The following is a 21122-nucleotide window of genomic DNA, read 5'->3' as shown; positions in this document are numbered from 1 at the left end:
TTTGAGGCCAGGGACTGCCTGGACCTAGGAGACTGAACTGCCCTTCAACTCCTGGGGCAGTTCCTCAGTGTCCAGGCCACCGCACGCATTGCCAAGAAGAGAGGTGTGTGTGTGTGTGTGTGTGTCTGTGTGTGTGTGTGTGTACTGCTCAGAACAGATACAGAGTGCCGCTCCCCAGGGGCTGCCAACCCCTCCCTGTGTCAATCATTCCAACATCACAATCCGCTGCCGCTCCCCAGGGGCTGCCAACCCCTCCCCTGTGTCAATCATTCCAACATCACAATCCGCCGCCTGTCTCTCCTGGATGAGCTACACAATCCTTTCCTTGTCTCCTACAGAGACAGTTGTGCTGCAGCATCTTTCAATCACAACCTTTAACCACACTTCATCCTACAGCACTTTGTGTCCTTTTCCCATTGTGTCCCCTCCTTTCATGACTATGTTCCGCTCTCACAATTAACAAGAGGCTGGTGTGCCGGCTTCCTTCGGTGATAATGGCCCATGAAGTCCCACAAGTGGAGCGCTGAGGTTCTGTAGGTCACCTCAGCTGTAATGAAGGGAACAAAAAATCTCAAGCAGCTTTCGCAGGGTGGACAAGAACAGCTATTGAATGCCTGCTCACTCGCATCTAGTGGCAGGGCTGCTGGCAAGTCTCAAGGGAGTCTGTGCGCCCGCAGAAACCATCCGGTGTCACAACTGGAACAAGCTGAATCTATCAAGTGGAAGGGCTCAGATACTACCGGGAGGAGCATGGAATACATGCCTAGATAGGAGCTGACCTTTGATGTTTTATGCACTGTTCAAAAAGAAGGCCAACCCCTTCCAAAATGTGCATCTAAATGAACACAGCTAGGGTCTGAGCTAAGCAAAGCAATTCAGCCCCGAGGATGAAAATGCAACCTGGCTTTGCTTAGTTCACTGCAGCAGCACTTCACCCATTCATGCTCTTTTAAAGGGCGATAGACTTATGGACGAACACGCATCATCTTTTCTCTTTGCTCTTCGTTTCTTGCAATAGTCTTTAAGAAGCGTTGAAATATTTCTCTCTCCCACCAGCTTTTGCCCTCTTTTCCAGCTTGCAGCCTCTTTAGGTTTATCTCCCTCCTTGCAGAAATACAGAGCTGAGCAAAAACGGCTCTTGCTTTGTTTGCTTCTTTTATGTAGCTGCATCATCAGTGTTTGGAAAGGGGGTGGTGAATTTGGGCTCCCTCTGCTGGCTGGCTGAACCTCAAGCAGAGCTAACGGAGCGCAGGCTCCTTTGTCAACTGTGTATTGCCTGTCTTTGGTTTTCATTTCTCAGCCAACAAAACAGTGGGTGGGGGAACAGGAAGGAAAGAGACTGAAATGAAGACAACCTTGCCCCACCACAGTAGAACAACGGCCCAGGCAATCCTCTCCTTTTAGGAGATCTGGGATTAGGTACTTCGCTCCCCCTGCACGTGCCTGCAGAGACCAGAGTAGACCGCCCCATGCACACTGCGGAGGGGAGAATTTGGCTCCCTAGGAGGCAAGTTTAGAGCTTAAAACGCATCACGGCATCTCTGAGACGCTCTAGAACTTGCAGCGAATGCACTTTTCACCCCAAGTCCCGATTTTGGACTGAGGAGCTTTACTGCGTGTAGAAACCCCTAGCCTGGGCCATCAAACTAGAGCCAAACCCCAGCCTCTTCGATCGATTTGAATACAGGGGCCTTGGCATAGCAGCTCTGCGCTGCTTTATGGAGACTCAGAGAATAGAAGCTCTTAGGGTCACTAGGTGACAGAGTCAATCCCCTTGCAGGTGCAGGAAAGGCCTCTGATCAGATTAAAATGATACTGCACTGGGATCAAGGCAGTGGGCATCACTAGATATTGCTCTGTTTTACCACTGAAGTGTTTCTCTCTCTTCTGTTTTGCAGAGCCGACTGGTTCCTGTTGGACAGCCGGATGATTCGGCATGTTGCCATTGGCTTGTTCTGCTGCGGTGTTTCTGTCTATTTAGCAGGCAAGGATTTTCATTTCTCTGCCAACGCTGGGATCTCATTCCGCCGGGAGGGAGGGAGGGCTCGGCCCCATGCATTTCATCTAGGATGCTCAGGCCCCTGCCTCCCCCTGGGGCTTTGTAGGTTGCTGAACATCTATTTATAGGTCAGGCTGCAATGATCGCTTGTTTCCCAGCCGGTGGCACCAGGTTCCTGAGTCCAGGTTTGTTCCTGCAGGGGTGGGACCGGAATCCTGTTTGCAGCCTGGCTGCAGCGTAACTTCTGGAGAGCCCTTCAGCCAACCACCCTGAGCATGACGCCAGCCAGGGCTGTGCCCGAGGAAGGACGGTGCAGCAGTGCGGTGTGGGGACTAGGGCCAGCTGGCTTCAATTCTCCCCTGTGCCGGAGGCTCCCGGCGTGACCTTGGGCTAGTCACTTAGGCCAGATCAGTGAACTCAAGGGGGATCAGGCACCTAACTACCTTTGAGGATCTGGATTTTCACCTCTCTGGGCCCCAGTTCCTATCTGTAGACCAGGGATAAGAGGCCTGTTCTGGCTCATGGGAGGTTGTGAGGCGCTCAGATCCTGCACTAACAGGGGCCATCGCCAGACCTACTGTGCCATCTTGGCCAAGACACTTCGCTTCTCTCTGCCTCAGTTTCTCCCTTTGACGAGGCCATAACACTGAGAAAGGAGCAGAAGGCGGCTGTGGGGTTTGGGGGTTCGGGGGCGAGAGGGACAATAGCAAGTAGTTTTAAAAGACTTTATTGTAACCTGGTTTTTGAGATACTCTAATGGTTCTGCCACTTGTTTTATGCGGGAGAAGCTGCAGCACAAGCCCTGGAAGGGAGGGATTCAAAGGCACAAGAAACAAAGCGCCCCCCCCCCCCGCCCCCCCCCAATACCCCCAAGATGCCCCTCCGTTGCGCTGGCTTTCTCCCGGAGATTGGTGGGGAGAGCACACCTCCGTTCTCCTTGGAGTCTCTCAGAGGGGTGGCAGGGAAGATCAGCTGTGACGGGCAAGTCCCACAACCCAGCCCCTGGCTTGACACAAACAGGGCGACTACTCAATGAGTTAGCTAGGGCCACGACATCTGCCCACGGAGATCACAGCCCTCCACTGGGCCTTTATACACCACGCGTGGCTAGTCACTTGTGGCTTTGGCTTCAGAAGCTTTTAAAAGGAGTCGGCGGCTCTCATCCCTGCACGTCCCCAGAGACAAGGCGTGTGGGCAGCGTCCTCTCTTGACACCCAGGCCATCCAATGCTGCAAGAAAATAGCACAGAGCTCACTAGCAAGTGTCGCCACTGATGAGCACCTTGGAGGCTCAATGTGGCTCAGCCAGGACTTCCCCCAGGCGCCAGCACTGCGGAGAACCCCCCTGGCGCTGCCTCTAGGAGCAAAGGAATTGCCAGGCTGGATCAGCCCAAGGTCCAGCTAACCTAGGTTCCCGTCTCCAACTGTGGCCGCTGCCAGCTGCTTCAAGGGAAGGTGGAAGAGTGCTGTGGGGGTGGGATAACCCAGACCCAGGGAAAGTCCCCTCCTGTCCCCGTCTGGATCTCTGATGAGCCGGATGCCAGGTTCCAGGGGCCAGGCTGCGGCTCTGTTAATGGAGCCCTTTCAGGAGTGGGGCATTCAGACACTTGTGGGTTTTTTTAAGATTTCAAAATAAAAAATTAAATCCAATGATTTAGCAGGCAGTGTGGGCACGGCCAGGCGCCAGCTGCTGGTAAAGAATGAGCGGAAGAGCAGCACAGAGGAAAAGCAAACACCGAGAACAGGAGAGCAGAGCACACAGGGATTAGTCACCGGTTAAGCCTCAGGAACGGGTACTGTGCATGCCTCAATGAGTGGGGTTTTCCAAAGCACCCAGGTAAACAGGACTCATGTTCCTAACTCACTTGGGCCCAGATCCAAAAGGGAGATAGGCACCTAAATACCTTTGAGGACTGGAAACTTGGGCGCCTTTGAAAATCCCCCTCCCCACCCAGAAGTGGGCCCTGTGGGTAAGTGAAGTCCGGAATCAGGCTCGTGAGGCAGTCGCAGAGCCAAGGAAGCTGCTGTCACTCAAATTGAGATGGGGCGTTCAATCCAAACTGGACGTCCCTCCCTAACAGCTCGGCCCTTGCTCAGCCGCAAGAGGTGGGCTTGGCCCGGGACTCATTTCCCTCATGTGTCAGGCGACTGGCCTTCTTATCTCTGCCTTGCTCTCCTTCCCCTCCAGCTCTCTCCATCTACATGCTGCTGCTGTTTGAAATCGAGACCGGCATAACCAGTGCCTGCATCCTGTCCACCGGGATCATCGTCCTGCTGATCACAGTGATGCACGCCTTCGTCAGGGCCTCCCAAGCCTCACGGCGCAGCCAGTCCGAGCTCTGCCGTACCCTCTACGAGAACGACTCCGCCCGGCGCAGCGACACCCCGGCTAGCAACCTCAACAACAGCAAGAACGTGGCTGCAGCCCGCCCGCGGCCAGAGATCCACCGAGAGTTCTCCTACCCACCATACATAGAGCAGAAGCCCCACCTTGCCTCACCAGGCAGAGGCAGCTTCACCTTGCCAGGAAGCCATAGGCCACTGGCTGAGAAGGACTGCTGCAACCTGCCCCGGACACACAGGACACTGTCAGCAGAGCCAGGCCTGCTGCAGGTACAGGGCAAGCCCTGGAACAGCGTCACCCAGGAGATGAGGAATATTTTGTCACGGAAGCCAGGAGTCTCTGGGAAGGATTCAACTTTGGTGTGAAGGCTGGAGTGGGGAAGTCTCATCCCACCGCTGCCAAGATCTGCATCTCCCTTTAGCCCTTAACATGGGCCAGTCTCCGCTCCGTCCCCACCTGAACAGCTGAGATACCTGCCCAGGAGCTCGATCAGACATCGGGCGAGGGGAAATCTACTGTCCCACCCAAATAAAAGGGACTTGGGATCCCTCCTGTCTGGACTGCACTGAGTTGGAGGGGCTTGAGGGGGGTGCAGAGTTTTAAAATTATATCTTACTCCTCCTGAAGCCTGGAGGATTATATCCGAGCTCCTTCCCAGCTGGGCTGGGGCGGCCATTAACCAGCCTAATGATTGTAGCGGGCAATTAGAGCTGGAAAGGTGGCTCTGTAAAAACGACAGCCTGCTGCATTCTGCCTCTTGCATCGCCCTCCTGTGAGTAAAGATCCTACCCTGGCAACTCGGGTGATGCAGGAGACAGAACAGGGCCCATGACAGCTCTGCAGGACGGAGAGGCACCAAACGGCAGGAAAGGGAGTGGGGGTGAGTGGTAGAGTCACTTGTCTGATTAGAGCTGCACTTCAAAGTGCCCATCACCCCTTCCCTGCCGGGTCGGCCTGAGCTGGGAGGGGCAGACAGGAACCGGCTCAGCACGGCGGAATGCCATTAGTTGCGTGTTGCGTGTCAGAAGGGAGGGCAAAAAAACAACAGCCAGTATCAGCCATAGGAGAGTGGCCATCCTGTGTGCTGCCTTCTCCTGCAGCCCAGTTCCCCTCTGCACTCCAGGCTTTTTGTCCTTGTTGGTCCTTCACCAGCCTGCTCCTGTTATTCCTTAGCTAGCGCTACGGCAGTTTAGACAGTGCACATGGCAGACTCGCTTCTCAACACAGCTGCTGTATGTTACGGTGAAGCAGAGATTGCTATTCCACTCGGAGAGGAAAAGCTAGCCACTGCTGGGAAGGGGTAGAAGAAGACGCAGCTGGAGAGTTAGATTGAGAGAGAGGAGGTTGGAAGGTGGGAGTGAGAGAGAGGGGCCTGCTGCTCACTGACCTGGCCTTGCCCAACGTTCCTTATCTCCAGGACTGGGCACAGACACAGCTCAGTCAACAAGATCACTTCCTGTGGCAAAACCTTTGCTCAGCACGAACTGCTGTGCCTGACTGCCTGCCAGAAACACGGCCCTGCATGTAAACACCAGCCTTTGTAGTCACTTTTCCTTGTTCTCTAATTGCCTACAAAGGACATGTGAAGGAAACAAGATCTTTGTTCACCTGGCCCTACTGCTGGTTTCCCCACTGAAAAGGCTAATCCTGGGGACAATGCAGTGGGGGCTGCCAAGAGATTGGTGGTTATACAGACAAGGCTAGGATTGATGGGGCTGGAGCAGGGGAAACAAGAGCCCTGTTTGGTGCAACTGCGCGGTTAGTACGAGAGAGAGAAATGTACAATAGGAAATAAAAATACAACAGATGGTGCTGGTTACCGTGAGACACACCCAGTTCTTTAAACGCAGTCTGATTCACCGTTGTGTGACTTTCACTGTTATAACTCCATTGATTTCCAAAACCAATGAGGAGTCCTTGTGGCACCTTAGAGACTAACACATATATCTGAGCATAAGCTTTCGGTGGCTAGAACCCACTTCATCAGATGCATGGAGTGGAAGATACAGGAGCAGGTATAAATACATGAAAAGATGGGAGTTGCCTTACCAAGCGTGAGGTCAGTCTAACGAGACAATTCAATTGACAGCAGGATACCAAGGGAGGAAAAATCACTTTTGAAGTGGTAATGGAGAGTGGCCCATTTCAGACAGTTGACAAGAAGGTGTGAGTAACAGCAGAGGGAAATTAGTATTGGAGAAATTAGGTTTAGGTTTTGTAATGACCCAACCACTCCCAGTCTTTATTCAGGCTCTAAGGTGCCACAAGGACTCCTCATTGTTTTTGCTGATACAAACTAACACAGCTACCACTCTGAAACCTGTCACCAAGCAAGGCATTGATTTCCAAGTGTTTTATACCAGGAGTCCCAGCACAATGAATGGCAATAAGTAAAATCAGGGTTTTTTTAAAGCCATGTTTCCTGCCCTGCCATCTGCAAGGATCATTCCAGGCTCCCCAAAGCAGCAGTGTGATTGATTTATTCTGACTCCTGGCCGTGTTACTCGTGTGCTAGCTTTAGGACAGCGATGGGTGCGGCATTGCAGGGAGCGAGTGGAGATAGAGACCACATTTCTGGATTAACAAACCTTGTGCGTCACACTATTAAAACACGGCTGTGTTCCTGAGCACACAGCAATGGCTAAAATACAGAGTTTCTCTCTTTAAAGTGGGGTGTGATTGTTCGGGGTTATTCACCACTACCGGGAAATGCCAGGCTAACAACCTTTCTTCTGATCTCAAACCCCCTTAAGCCCCTTTCTTCCCAGCCCTGGGAAAACCACCCACTTGTTAAAATCCTTTCCACTGGAAAGAAACATGAAGTTGTCGGCTCCAATGAAAAAACAAAAGTGAAGCGACACCCCTTTCCAACTGCCAAGCTGTGTGCAGGGCTTTTTCCCATCTCACTTCTTTATGGTGTCTAAAGAAGGTCTTTGGGGCGCCTAACTACCTTTGAGGATCTGGGACGTGTGCATTCCAAAATTCACCACCACTTCCCATATATCTAGTCAATATCATTGCCCTTTGCTGCAGTGTCTTTCAGTTTGAAGGGGAATAGTCTTCTAAGCAACCTCACACAGACTGACCAGAAAGTTTAAGGGTGGAAGATTTCTCGCCCTTCCATCTGGTCAAAGAGATCACTGACCTGGGCTGGATGAAAAAGGCAGAGGAAGGCCAGTCTGGTCTGAAATCAGGAACTGGCTGGCGGATTCGGGGCTTGCAGGGCAGCGGCGCTGTAAGAAAACAATCACATCCACCAGGAGATAAGGACAACAGTATCCATGGGAGTGTGAAGCACCAGGGCTTCCTCACCTACAGCCTCTAAGCCTGGAGCCCTCCATGTGCAGCATAGGGGCAAGTGTGGCCATTGGACGTATCCATCTTTAATACAAGGGGGTAGCCAATGGAGGCTACATGGCCCCTATACCTGTCTCCTGGGATGTCAAGACCAACAGTCTCTGTGGCCTCACTTCCAAGAGCTGTTGGAATTTGTTCCACTGTGTGTAAATTAGGTATAGCCCCAGGCAAGTTGGCAACATGGCAAAATAGGAGAGCTCATAGCCACAACCATCGAGTACAGCAAGTCACTTGGCACAGAACCAGGCATTCTGCCTGCTTTAGCCATGTGCTCGCAACAGGAAATTCAAGGCTCTTAGGTCTATGGAGCAGCATCGGTGAGTTTCGTTCCCACAATGCCCCTGACACTCATGCCATTAAGGCTCTTGGGGCGATGGACTGAATATACTAGACTCACCCCATCTATTGGCAGATGCTGGAGTAGCTTTCCTTGTGCTGCAAGCAGCAAAATGCATCCTCCAGCTACACTGACCAGTGTAAAATCCCATCCACGCACAGAGCCCCGCGAATGACCTAGCGAACAGTCCTGCTTCGTCAGACATGCCTTTCCTCAGCACTAAAACATTCATTTATTATTATGGCCCTCGCCATGCTACAAATATGTTTAACACTGCACAAAAATGCTACATATTAGCCAAAAAAAGCCCCCCCCCTTTCTTTAAACGTAGGGAAATAAGTTATTTTGCAGGAAACATTGTAAACAAGAGGCTTTTCTTCCCAAAGTAAAGTGAACCAGAGTTTCACTGCAAGGCAAGGAGCTTATTCTTTTAAATAATAGCACAGAGTCACATTATGCGTGTAACTGCTTGGCTTGTCTGTAGTTTGCAGAGTTACAGCCAGTGAAGCCTTCAGCAGTCACAGAACAATCATTCCTATAAAGCGGTAGGGCAGTTATCAGAATTCAGGGTGTCAGACTCCCGAGCTACCTGCGGCCCTGAGCGGAATTCAGCTGATCCTTCACAGCGATGGCATGCTTGAGCAGCCTGTCGATGCTCTCAAAATACACGCTGCTGTCCATCATGTTCTTTATGGCGCTGAAACAGACCAGGTGGAACAGGGGACGCAGTTAATACCTCCGAGAGCTTCACTGGTTTAGAATATACATGCACGCCGGCGAGGGGATGGCTACTGAGGATTTACAGCTACATTTGGCATTTTGCATCTTCAAACGCTAGCTAAGGGGTGGATTTCATGGGAGAGACTGGCAGGTCTGTATTGCCCTCAACGGCCGGGGAAGAAAGGGTGCATCAGACTCAATGAAAAGAACTAGACCTGACAGTAACATTTCAGAGAGCCATGCCTGCTGTCAACGTGCCTCAGGCCTGACTCTCTGCTGAGATGGGGCCAGTTAGTGCCACTTGTGGGCTCAGTTCATCACTGCCCTGAACCTACACCAGTGCCAAGCAAGTGCAAACTGCCACCATTCTGATTTCTGCTGCGTGACACTTACTCTGCAGTGGGGCGAATGGCTCCCCTGGGCACCTGGGAAGGATGAACTGGGCCTTGGGGGGCAGGAAGCTCCTACAGAATCTTGTGTGTGAGAGCAGCCAAGCAACACCCATAAATGGAAGCGTTTGGGGTTGACAGGATTTTAAATCAGAGGCCAAAATGTCCAAGTCGAGGTGCCTAGAGTGAATCCATAATTAGGCTCCTAAATACTAGTGGCTGGATTTGGAGAGGTGCTGAGCACCCACAGCTCCCATTAACGCCAGGAAGAGTTGAGGGTGCTCACTCTCTCTGGAAGACAGGCCCCCTTTGTTGAAGGAGCCATGTGTGCAGGTGCCTGGCTTTGACCTACCGGGTTTGAAAATAGGAGCTAGGTTTAGTTCTTAAAATACTTCCCCTCCCCTCAAAGGCTTAATCATCGCTCCAAGCAACTGACCCCCAAAATAACCAACACAGCTTCTCGTCACTAACCATCAGGAGCAGGGAATACCTTGGGCACGACAGTGAGCTGAACGGTGCTTTCAATGGGGGTGAAAACACACCTGTACTGTGAAATCACCAGCATGGGAGGGGAGGGAAGGGGAGGGGAGGGGAGAACAAACTGAGCCTCCTTGCCAGCTCCTTTGATTTACCACAGGTTTTAAAAAGGGAGGGCAGCTGCCCCAGAGAAGTGCAAACTTCAAAGCTCTCCCAGCACCCTGCTGTACCTGCAGGCGTACTCCACAGTATAGATGGCTCCTTGACTCTGCTCCTCCCAGCTCTGCATGTCAGCCTGAAAGGCAGATCACGGGGAACACAGAATGAAACTTCTTGTCAGGAAAAGTGAAGGCGCCCCCTATGTACTAGACAGATATACCACCCACATCACACACACAACTAGCACCAAATGCAGCCCATTCACTGACATGCTACATAAGCATATGGAACACCTGAAGAAATGGCCACCTGTGGTCTAGCAGGGAGACAGTGCAGTTCAGTGGTTAGAGTAGCAGGGTGGCAGTTCTGCTCCCAGCTGTGTTACTGACATGCTGAGTGATCTTGGGCAAGTCATGTGACCTCTCTAGGCCTCAGTTTCCCTATATGTAAAATGCTGTTTTCCTTCCTTGTAAAGTGCTACAGAGCTGGTAAGAACATATTATTAGTGAGGCTCAACTGGAAACGCACTGCTCAGCCATTGATACATACCACACATAGGTCTTAAATTCTGTTTAGCATTTAATTCACTGCCATCCCCTGCAACATCCGACAGCCAGATGTCGCCTTCCTTGTAGGCTCCCATGTCCCCCTGTCTCACACAGCCTCGAGTTCTCATTGTTTATAGCTGGGAACTGACAGCAGGCAGGCCGAATTCAAAGCTGAGGTTACAGTAAATGCTGTGCACATTAAGAACATGAATCCCACATCACTACAACCTTTGGCCTCTGCTGCTTTTTGCTGGGCATCACATTATGAGTCCCTCTCCCATTTTAAAGGCTAGCGTCACCTCTGGGGCTTTTTCAGAGAGCTATACTCAGACTAAGAGTGCACTGGTTTTGTTTTAAAAAGGAGCTGCTGCCTGGAGCTAAATACTTTGCACAATCTGGCAACATTTCTCTTGGCCGTGAATGCATCCATGACACAGTTGAGAGCCAAGGTGAGGCAGGATCATACCAATGAGCTGCTAAAAGCGAATGCTACTGATCATTTGGAAGTTCCAAAGCATTCCACACAGGTGGTACGTCCATTCCAGCTGGTGCAGCTACCATCAGAGCTCCAATCCAGGGCCCCTAGACAATCAGCTTCTTTCACAATTCAGGAATCTCATAGGAACTGTTCTGGTGAACATGTTTACAGCCTGCTTGCAAACAGACTTTTCCATCCTCCAGTCTGCTAAGAAATCCCAGTGCATTCGGAGCCAGAGCATAAGTAATGACTAATACTATTAATAATAATAATAATGCACGTTCCTATAGTGCCTTTCCTCTCAAGGGCTAAGTAAGTGCTACACAAACTATGCATAGGATCACTTCATGCACATCTGATAAGCAGCAACTCTGGTGTGGAACATAACAGCACACAGCAACACTATGGAACAGCTAAGAACAGAAAGTAAAAAAAGCAAATCACAATGAAAAGGCAGATGAATTTAGTGAGAGAGGAAAGATGGAAATGATCCATGCTTAAATTTGGCCAGAACTTGTAGGCTTAATATGTAAAATTTACAGAAGTGCCTAAGTCATTTAGACACCGTTGAAAATGTTACCCAACAAACTCTTGTCTCTGCAAAAAGTGCCAGGGGATCGTTAATGATCATTAGTGATCACAATGGCTCTCACCCCAAACCGGCAGCACCGTGCTGCTTAGCACCACTCTGGTACACAGGCTCACTACTGACTCGAAGGGAAGAGTACCCCAGGAAAAAAATCCCCAACACTGTTTCTGCAGCACGTAGTTGCTCCTTGAAGATTTTCAGTTCAAGTACTAACCCGGCTCCACACTGCTCTGCTTAGCTCTGCTCTAGCCAACAGAGTAAGAGTAAAAGGTGACAGAGCTGGGCTGGGCTGAAACAGTGGCTGAGGTAGAGGCTGGGGGACGGATGGAGGAAATTACAAAGCTACAACCCTCCAGAGGGCGGCTTTGCTTTGGCCCCAGTGTTCCCTAGCACTAGTAGATTTCCAACGTTGCCTTGTATCTGAGGCCAGGCCACGACGCCTGTTCCCAGCATTCTCGCCACTTCCTGGAGCTTTCATGTTCTTAATTAGGAAAAAGCCTTTCCGCTGTGTGCCTGTCTTTTTAATCTTTTCACGACATCCTCTCTCAGAATTCCCAGGGCATCTCCTCGCATGGGGTTTAATAGCTAAAGCCAGCTAATGATATGCAATAGCACTAATGATGAATTGTGGTCGCTCAGCAGTAAATTAACGAGGAGTTCTACACCCCTGAAAGATCAGGGGAAATCCAAAAAGGCGGCTTTGTGCAGCGCAAGAGCAGAGCTTAGCAATGCAGCTCAGACACCGCGAGGCACCCTGGGTCCTGCATCTCGCTGTATCTTATCAGTGAGGTGTTAAGTCTGCCTGGAGAGCTTGAGATGGATGAAGGTTTAAGATTATTTTTAATCAAATCAATGAAAGTCACAGAGGTGACCTTCTCCCTGCACCAACCTTTCCTCCCAAATCACCCCCAACAGTTTATTCCTATTTAAACTCTCTGGGAATCTCTAAGGCCGTATCTCCAGAGAACCATATGACCTGGAACCAGACGAGGCCTATTAAGTCCCATCTAACCCACCTCCAAACCTGTGCAGAATTTTCCCTTACAGTAGATTTCCTAGCATTTTGTCCATCAGTTCTAAAAGATTCAAGTGATGGGGCTTCTACTGCTTCCTTTGGGAGCTAATTCCTCAGTCTACTTCATGGGAGACGCACAGACAACCTAGAGAGAGTTGGGAACTTCAGAAGCGTGGAGTAAGGATTTGGACCATAGTCAATGTCACTTATGCTGCTCAAAGCCTGCTCTCTGTAACAGGATACAGGCGAGTCTCATCTTACGCTGGGGTTACGTTCCGCTGTCAGCAAGTAAAGCGAAAATCGCATATAGTCAAAATTACATTGAGTGTAATGGCGGGCAGAATCGCCCGCACTACAGGTACAGTATTTAAATTGTTATTTTTCTCTTTTTTGTTTTGTTTTTGCCGACCACGCAAAGCTGAATTTGCGCATGTTAAATGCGCGTAAGATGAGACTCACCTGTATTTTGCTACATGGTGTGGAACTGAGAAGGAAGCAGGACTTTTCAGTCAGTTCTCTGTACAGGAGAGGATCCTTCACAAACACAAACCACTGCTGTAGCAGAGATCTCACTCGAAGTCACCCAGAAGACATGCTCAAGACACAAACCATGGTTTACCGAGTTTCTATATGCTGGTCGCTGAGAACATGCTTCGCTAGATGAAGACAAATAGTTTTTAAGGTCTAATTTCCTTTCTACCATTTCTTTTGCATTTACTTTTTTCATGTCAATTTGGAAAGTAAAATCAGCCTGGTCAGTTTCACTTTTGTCTCTAGCGAATTTCACTGTCTGGTTTTTGTGTGTAGGTTTCTAATACCACAGGGCAATGCCGAAAGAAAAGACTTTTCATATAAGTAACGACACAAATCAATCAATATATTTCTTGAGAGAGAGCACAGTGCAGCAGATAGACTACTGGACTGGGACTCAGAACACCTGGGTTCTATTCCCAGCTCTGCCAATGACCTGCTGTATGACCTTGGTCAAGTCACCTCCCTGCTCTGTGCCTCAGTTTCCCCTCATTTTTGCCTCATCTCTCTATAAATGAGGATAATGATGCTTACTCCGTTGTAAAGGGCATTATGGTCTACTGATAAAAAGTGCTACATAATAGCTAGGCATTATTTAAGATCTGCAGGATGGGGGCGGTCTCATACTATGTGTATATACAGTACTTAACACAACAAGTCCCGACCTTGGTCAGGGCCTCCGGATGCTACTGTGCAAACAATAATATTCATATATACTCTCCCCAACCCCCTTTTCCTTTCATAGATCCTAAATTTTGGGCCTAAATTAACTTGAAATGGACCCTTTCAACAATGGATTTTAAAAAACAGTTTGGAAGAATTAACCCCAAGTCAATAAGCCAAGGTGGTTTGGAGCGAGGTAAAACCAGACAGCTCTTCCCTGGAGCACAGCCTGCCTGACGCCCTCAGCAAGTGCAAATTCGTCTGTCCTGCCACAAAGTCAACAGGCCCTAGCAGAGACAGAGAAAGAATCCACCCGGCCCTAATTGAAAGCGTTCACAACGATAATAGCCAAGCCCCTTTCCCGTTTGAAACGGCACCACAGGAAACTGAATAATACAACAAGAACAAGCTCAAGAACAGAAGAAACAACCTGACCACGGATTTGTAGTTCTGAGTAGCATTAGAGAACGCTCAGGACACAGCGTCCTTTAGTGAGCTCGGTAAGAGGGGGGGTTTACACAGAACTACACCCCAGCAAATAGGACTGTGCGTTACCGAACACACTGTTGTGTTGTTTATCATAAACCGTTCCTTCTTAGTTCTCAGAGGGGGGGTAAGCAATGCTGAAGATGCAGGGAGAGACACTCCCTGTCCTCTGCAGCCAGCACAGTCCCAGCTGCCATGAATAATTCGCTTTCCATCTTTCTCCTCCTCACTCCACCATTAACAACCAGGCAGAAACCCAGGAACTATTTTAAACACCTGAAGAAGCACGAAACCAAGACAATAGGTCCCCTTCTGCCCCCTGAAGTCAGTGGTATGATCCTGGTGCGAGCAAAATCAGAATCAGGCCCCGTTAGTGGGGGAACGATATTATCCAAGTGACATCAAGACGCAAACAACGCAGAGAAGTGGAAATAACTGAGCGCATGCAGACATCACACGATTCCTAGAGACTCCTGCCTCATCTGGGAAGGAATCCCGTGTACAGGATTCTGGAGCTATTGACACTCATCTGCAATACAGAATGAAGACTACAGAAGATTTAGGAGGTATCTGGGGGAGGGTGGAACTGAAGTGGATTCTCTCAAGCCCCACAGCTCACCCCAGATACTCTAAGGATCCTCACTACTATCCTTTATGGGTATGTCTACACTGCAAAGGGAGGTGTGACTGCAACACACCAAGGCATAGCAAGGCTAGCTTTAATCTAGCCAGTCTGGGTACCAATAGCAATGAAGCTGCAGCAGCACGGGCTAGCGTCCTGAGTACAAGCCCACCAGGGAGCCTGGAGACATCCTCCCTGGCTAACCTGTGATGCTGTGGCTTCACTGTTATTGGTACGCAAGCTAGCTAGACTGAAGCTCGCTGCAAGCACACCTCCGATTGCAGGGTAGACATACCCTATGAGACATGTAAGGACGGCCAGACTGGGTCAGATCAATGGTCCATCTAGCCCAGTATCCAGTCTTCTGACAGTGGCCGGTTTCAGATGCTTCAGAGGGAATGAACAGAACAGGGCGATTATCGAATGATCCATCCCATCATCCAGTCCCAGCTTCTGGCAGCTGGAGGTTTAGGGACACCCAGAGCATGGGTTGAGTCAGTAACCATCTTGGCTAATAGCCATTGACGGACCTATCCTCCTTGAACTTATCTAGTTCTTTTCTGAACCCACTCATACTTTTGGCCTTCACAACATCCCCGGCAATGAGTTCCACAGGCTGTGTGTTGTGTGAAGAAGTGCTTCCTTTTGTTTTAAACCTACTGCCTATTCACTTTCTCCGCACCACTCCTGATTTTATAGACCTCTATCATCTCCCCCCTCAGTCATCTCTTTTCTAAGCAGAACAGGCCCAGCCTTTTTAAACTCGTCTCATGTTCCATAGCCCCGAACCATCATCACACTCCACAGCTAGCCAATGAAGGCTCCCTTTGACCATGCTGATTCTATACTGGCCAGCAGAGGACAAAGCAGAGCAATCGGACATTCATCTGCTGCCTTCGCAGAGGTACTAGGTAAATTATTTTCCTCCCTTTTCAGGCAAAAGTCACTCCTGAGGCAGGACTGGTGGCCAACGCAGGAGAGGGATCAAGGCCTCAATGCTTGCATGTGAATGCTTATAGCTGTGACACTAGCATGGGCAGAAATAGGGACAAGACCCTCTGGGTCCCTGAAATCTGACTAGATGACAGTCTTCTTTTCGTGGTAGGAAAGTGAAAAAAGACAGCTATCTTGGCTAAAACTAGGAGGGATGGCAAGTAGCTACCAATGTGAACCCAAGCAACCTCCAGAGACGTCACTGAGGTTTGAGAGTACTCATGAAGACGACCCTGCCTAGCTGAGAAAGTCAGTAAATAAAAGATTGAGAAGGCTCCCCCTCAACAACCCCCCTCCCCACACTGCCTAACAACATGCTGTGTGTCTCATGCATTCACCCTGCTGTCTTTTCCAGTAGGGTTTCCATGTCCCCCCTACCTTCCTTGGCACAAACTGTTCAATGCTGGCACCCAAGCTCTTCCCTTTGCATGGCTTGTCATCCAATCTTCTCAGTTCTCTTTTGATCAGGACACACTCCCTGAAATTGGGCCTATTCTGATTAAATCAAGGTGAGTGACAGCTCGGGAATTGTATTACAAACCTGTCCCCCACGTCCTGGTGATGTGACCAGATTAATGTTGCACTACACATACGTATACATCTCTATATACCTCCGCTCTCACACAGAAACGTACATAAATAGTTAATAAATAAGTGAATAATAAAGTGCCACAATCCGGGTTAATTTGGAAACTAAGGCTGTAAAGCAAAGGTGAGAAATGAGGACTGACAGTGCATTAGCATAGACACGGAGCAGTAATCTATTCATGAGGCTTCACTCCTAATGAATCATGACTGGCAGGAAAGGGAGAAGGCCCACCAGGGCTAGCGTTAAAGTGTCAGCACTCCGTGCTTCGGAGGAAAGGGGAAGCGCAGCTGTGGGCTGCGATTCATTAGTGTCCTTTGCCGCTGGTGGGCTCTTTTTACTTGTTTCTCTCCCCATATTTTATGCAGGAAATAAAAACACCTTGCAGCACAGCCAGGGGAAATGAGATTTAACATCTCCCCTCTCCCCAAACAAGGCAGGTAGCTCATTTTCCTTTGTCTCCACGTATGGAATGGAGGCGCTGTCACCCAGTGGTTAGAGCCAAGGGATGGCAGTCAGATTCCTGGGTCCTTCTGCTGCTGTCTCAGGGCCTGAACTTGGAAAGGCATTTCACGCCTCCTAGATTCAAGCTGATGTGGGGGGGAACACGTCACTCTAGACACCCCCCAGCCTTCCCTGGCCCAGGGAGCAAGGAATCGAAACTCAGCACAGTACTCTAGGCTCCCCCAGCAGTGCAAAGTGCAGCCACTAGAGGGCCCTGGCCAGCGGCAAAGTCCTTTTCATTCTGCTTTAGTCCAAAGTGAACCCAGCAGCAACTTGGAGCTTTACGGTCAACGAAAATTGGGATCTTCCAAGGGGTTCTGGTCACTTTGGGTCTACTACTGCCAGTAACTATCTGAAGCAGCTTATTATGTTACACTACTTTGCCCTTCTGAGGATCCTTTCATCTGAAGTTCTCAAGGTGCTTTACAAACATTAATTAGATAAGTTTCATAGCAGCCCTGGAAGGCCAGTCGTACCATCTCAATTTTACAGATGGAGAAACTGAGGCACAGAGCAGCAAAGCAACTCTCCCAAGTCACAGAACAATTCAGTAGCAGACCCGACAGAACCCAGGAGCTCTGGCTCCCAACCCCTTTCCTCTAACCATTAAACTGTACTCCCACCTGGACTTGATTATCCTGTTCTCTCCCGCCTCAGAGAGTCAGGAAAAAATGGCCAGGGGTGCTAGTGTCATGGGGAGAAAGGCAGCTTGCACCCTGTTCCTGCCAGCCCTGGACCCCTGACCCAGACTGGCTCTCACCTTGTGCTGGGCTAGCTCCGGAAGGGAGCGCCTGACATGCTCCTGCAGTCGGTACAGTGCCACAGATGGCTCGTTGGCCAGGATGTACATGCTCTCTGTGAATTTGTCTGTAACTAAAATAAGCAAAACAGCGGCATTATTTAAAATGGGAATAAACGGGGAGAAGGCAAAGCTCCAAACCCCTTTGATACGTCTAGCCTATCAGCAGGTACATTAAAGCAAAATCAAGCTAAGCACTGATTTCTGTTCAGAATCTTTCCCCCCAGACTCACAGCACAGCAGCAGGGTTTACCGTACCCTCTGGGGCTCTGGAATCTGCGGGCCCTTCTGGGTTTGCTAGCCAAAGATCATTCAGGGAGGTCATCTGCAGTCCTGTAAGACCACTGGCTTTTCTGGGATCAGTAACATCTTTGAACAGATTCTGGGCATCTTAGCCAAGCCAGCAGATTAGCAGAGCCTAAAATTAATCTTGAAGGGGAAAGTTAACTCTTGTTCCAGTGCGGAGTGCATGAAAGGCCGGGAAGTAATGGCAGAGAGGGGGTACTGACAACACAGAAATCTAGACTGACCTTGGGTTTGAGGTTCCCTTTCCAGCTGCTCACCCAGTTCCATGCATCATGCTCCTTACATCTCAACAGCCCCCATGGGGATCCTAACAGAGTATGCCATGAACACACAGTAGCATGCAGTCGGTGTGACAAACCCATCATATGGACATGGCTCTGGGCCATAGAGTGCCTTGCCAGAAAAAAACCCTAGAGGGCTACAGCACAGTGGTTTTAAAACCCAGTAAACTGCTTTGAGGCAGGAGGTAAACAAATTTCCTTCTACCCCTGCTGATGTCTCCATGACCAGCTTCTAAAGCCACTAAATGCTGTTTCTTGAACGTGCTGCATCACCTTCAACCTCTCAATCCTGAAGGCTGTGCATCACACTGTCCCACCACCTCTGTGATCTCCCCCATCCTTCTCCCAATCTTCCTCTCCTTCCATTCCTAGCATTGCACTCTCTTTCTCACCACCCGCAAACCGACTCCTCCCTCTTCCTCCTAATAGCACAATTCCTTTAGGAAACCTTCCCCCATGGATATCCCCACAATGTTCTTTAGAGAGGCAGGACCAGGGCTCAGGAGACCTGAAGTCTATTCCCAGCTCTGCCACTGACCCACTGTGGGACCCTGGGCAAGTCACTTCCCCTCTCTGGGGCCCCCCGCCCCCTTCCCTTCCCTTCTCACCCTGAATCTGCCTCTTTCTGGAGCACTCTCTCACTATGTGTCTGTACAGCATCTGGCACAATGGGGCCCTGGTCTTGGCACTAAACATGACCACAATACAAATCATTGACAACATCTTTCTTATGATTTAAAATGTTTTATTTATTGAGCACAGACAGCATGCCTGTCCCCATACACAAAGGGGAGACGTTAGCCCTGCCTTCTGGCTCATAAGCTCCATATCTTGTGAATTAGATTGCAAGCTTTTGGGGGGAAGAGAGTCCCTCCTCTTTGTGGGTTTGCAATGCCCCATATACACCTACAGCCCCTTATCACTCATAGCTATCTGAAACACAAAGATCAGAGAGGTTTTCAGAAGTAACCTTTCAATAGTGGATGTAGATTTTTTTTTTTTTTTTTAATCACAGCAAAAAGTAAGTAGTGGGTATTTTTTGCCATATTTAAATACACTGGTTTATGGCTCAGCTAGTCCTGAGCCCATGCATAGCGTGAGCTGGCTGATCTTTTGGAACTGAATACATTTTTTTTTTAAACAAGTTCCTTTTAAGGCAAATAGTTTTACTTCCCCAGCTCTCAGCTTTTGTTTTATTTATGAGTGTTCAGTTATTGCAGTGTTTGCTGTTAGCCAACTTTCCAAACGGCTTGAATATAGATGTAGATAAATGCTGAGCTTTGCAAAACAAGTGGTAGCCATGTGCCAACTACATGTTCCAAAAATGATACGGACACCCACTACTCATCTGACTTGCAGATGTGAGGCCATTTTGTGTTGGGACTCACACAATGTGCTGTGGCAAAGAGGGGAGAGAAAGAGGAAGTAGCAACTATGTGACTGTTATTAAGCACAGATGAACAGACCCTTGGATGGTAGGGCACTGGAATGTGAGATTCAAAAGGGGATTGGACAGTTATCTGGACAGCAAGGATATCCAGGGTTATAACAGTTAATACCAATAAAAATGTTGGAAGAGATATTAAACCTCATGCCTCGGATTTAAGCCAATCTCTAATGATTAGAGATCAAGATGAGATGTAAGGCAGGCTTGCATCTGCTACTGGGAAGTTCTTACATCTTTCTCTGAAGCATCAGATACTGGCCACTGTCACAGACAGGATACTGAACTAGATGGATGCTGGGTCTGATCCTGTCTGGGATTTCCTATGAAATCCCTTTTACTTCCTGACTCACACCTCTGGGGATCTCTGTGGAAAGATGCTTTTTCAGACACTCAATCTCTGGCCTAGAGCTTTTCTTGCACATCCTGCCGCTTCATATCAGCTGCCTTTGTATATTTCCAAATACCCACAAAACACCAAAGCCCAGAAGTGTTTTTTTTTTTTAGGCCTTGTCAACACTGGGGTTTTAGTCACCAGTGCAAACCCCTAGCATAGACATGGGTTTACACCAGTGCAACAAAACTTGCACTAACACATCTTATCCCAGTTTCCAGGTGCCTGCTTCAAACTGGGCTGCAACAACATAAAGTCATATCTTCACTGGTGAAGTTAAACCAGTAGCAAAAAATCCCAATGAGATTCTTTTAACCAAATCCTTCCTCTCGTTTTAATTCACATGTGAAGGCTCTGCTTGCTAACCACAGACCTGCAGCAAGTCAGACAGCGATGGATTTAATACACTGCGAGAGGGCAAGGCAGTCCACTGAAATAAAAACTCAAACATTTTAAAATGTATCTTTTTAAAAAATGCTCTTTAAATGAACCACAGGAGCAGTCTGTGGAACTCCTTGCTGCAGGAAGCTCAACTTAGGAAGAGTAAAAAAAAAAAAAATCAGGATTGATCTGAAGAAGAGACACAAACTAGCAGTGGTCAGGGGACTCCTTAGACTATAACTGTCAGGCCCCCACCACCCACCCAGGGGAGGCCACATACAATTGCACGACCCACAGAGCTGACCTGGGGCTCCATAACTGCCCTGCCCCAATACGGAGAACGCCCTATGACCACACAGGAGGGCAAGCTAGGGCCCTATACCCACCTAGGGGGCTGCCCTGAGGCTCTGTACATGCCCCCACCCCACCTATGGGAGGCCACACAAGGGCCTTATAATCCCCTCCCGCATCCCTGGGCACTGTCCTGAGGCCCTCTGACCCCGCCCCCCGGGCATTTCCAGGGGCCCTCTGACCCCCCACCATGCCCCGCCCATCGCGGCCCCCGGGGATGGTCCGCCCCCGCCGGAAGCCCCGGCGCCGCCATTTACCTTTTTTCACCTTGAGCTGCATCTCGGTCTCCTCCATCGCGGGCGGGGGGTGAGGGGGGTGTAGCGGATGCCGAAGCCGGACCGGAATCCCAACCCAGGGGCAACTTCCGGCT

The 21122-nt window shown here is 49.5% G+C and overlaps 2 protein-coding genes across 2 annotated transcripts in view; one reads left to right on the top strand and one right to left on the bottom strand.

Annotated features, from left to right (window-relative positions):
- Positions 1 to 4707, top strand: part of TMEM221 (transmembrane protein 221) — a 12051-nt gene extending 7344 nt beyond the window's left edge. Inside the window, exons 2-3 of the mRNA XM_065422234.1 lie at positions 1899 to 1984; positions 4187 to 4707. Of these exons, the coding sequence (XP_065278306.1) occupies positions 1899 to 1984; positions 4187 to 4707 (607 nt within the window). The remainder of the gene's footprint in view (positions 1 to 1898; positions 1985 to 4186) is intronic.
- Positions 3082 to 21122, bottom strand: BORCS8 (BLOC-1 related complex subunit 8). The gene is made up of 6 exons (XM_065422235.1): positions 21010 to 21122; positions 17557 to 17669; positions 9853 to 9917; positions 8626 to 8733; positions 7488 to 7575; positions 3082 to 3228 (listed from the first exon to the last, which is right to left on the bottom strand). The coding sequence occupies exons 1-5, from the start codon at positions 21044 to 21046 to the stop codon at positions 7533 to 7535; spliced, it is 366 nt and encodes a 121-aa protein (XP_065278307.1). The 5' UTR covers positions 21047 to 21122; the 3' UTR covers positions 3082 to 3228; positions 7488 to 7532.

The sequence above is a fragment of the Emys orbicularis genome, chromosome 24 (genome assembly GCF_028017835.1).
Source record: "Emys orbicularis isolate rEmyOrb1 chromosome 24, rEmyOrb1.hap1, whole genome shotgun sequence".
NCBI lineage: Eukaryota > Metazoa > Chordata > Testudines > Emydidae > Emys > Emys orbicularis.
The sequence above is the reverse complement of the archived record's forward strand: the minus strand, read 5'-3'. Positions and strand labels throughout refer to the sequence as shown.

Excerpts from the sequence above, each read along its gene's own strand:
- BORCS8 (XM_065422235.1), bottom strand. The coding sequence starts at position 21,046 with ATGGAGGAGACCGAGATGCAGCTCAAGGTGAAAAAAG. Across the intron at positions 9,918-17,556 it reads CGGAGCTAGCCCAGCACAAG|GCTGACATGCAGAGCTGGGA; the intron begins GTGAGAGCCAGT and ends TCTGCCTTTCAG. Across the intron at positions 8,734-9,852 it reads ACTGTGGAGTACGCCTGCAG|CGCCATAAAGAACATGATGG; the intron begins GTACAGCAGGGT and ends GGTCTGTTTCAG.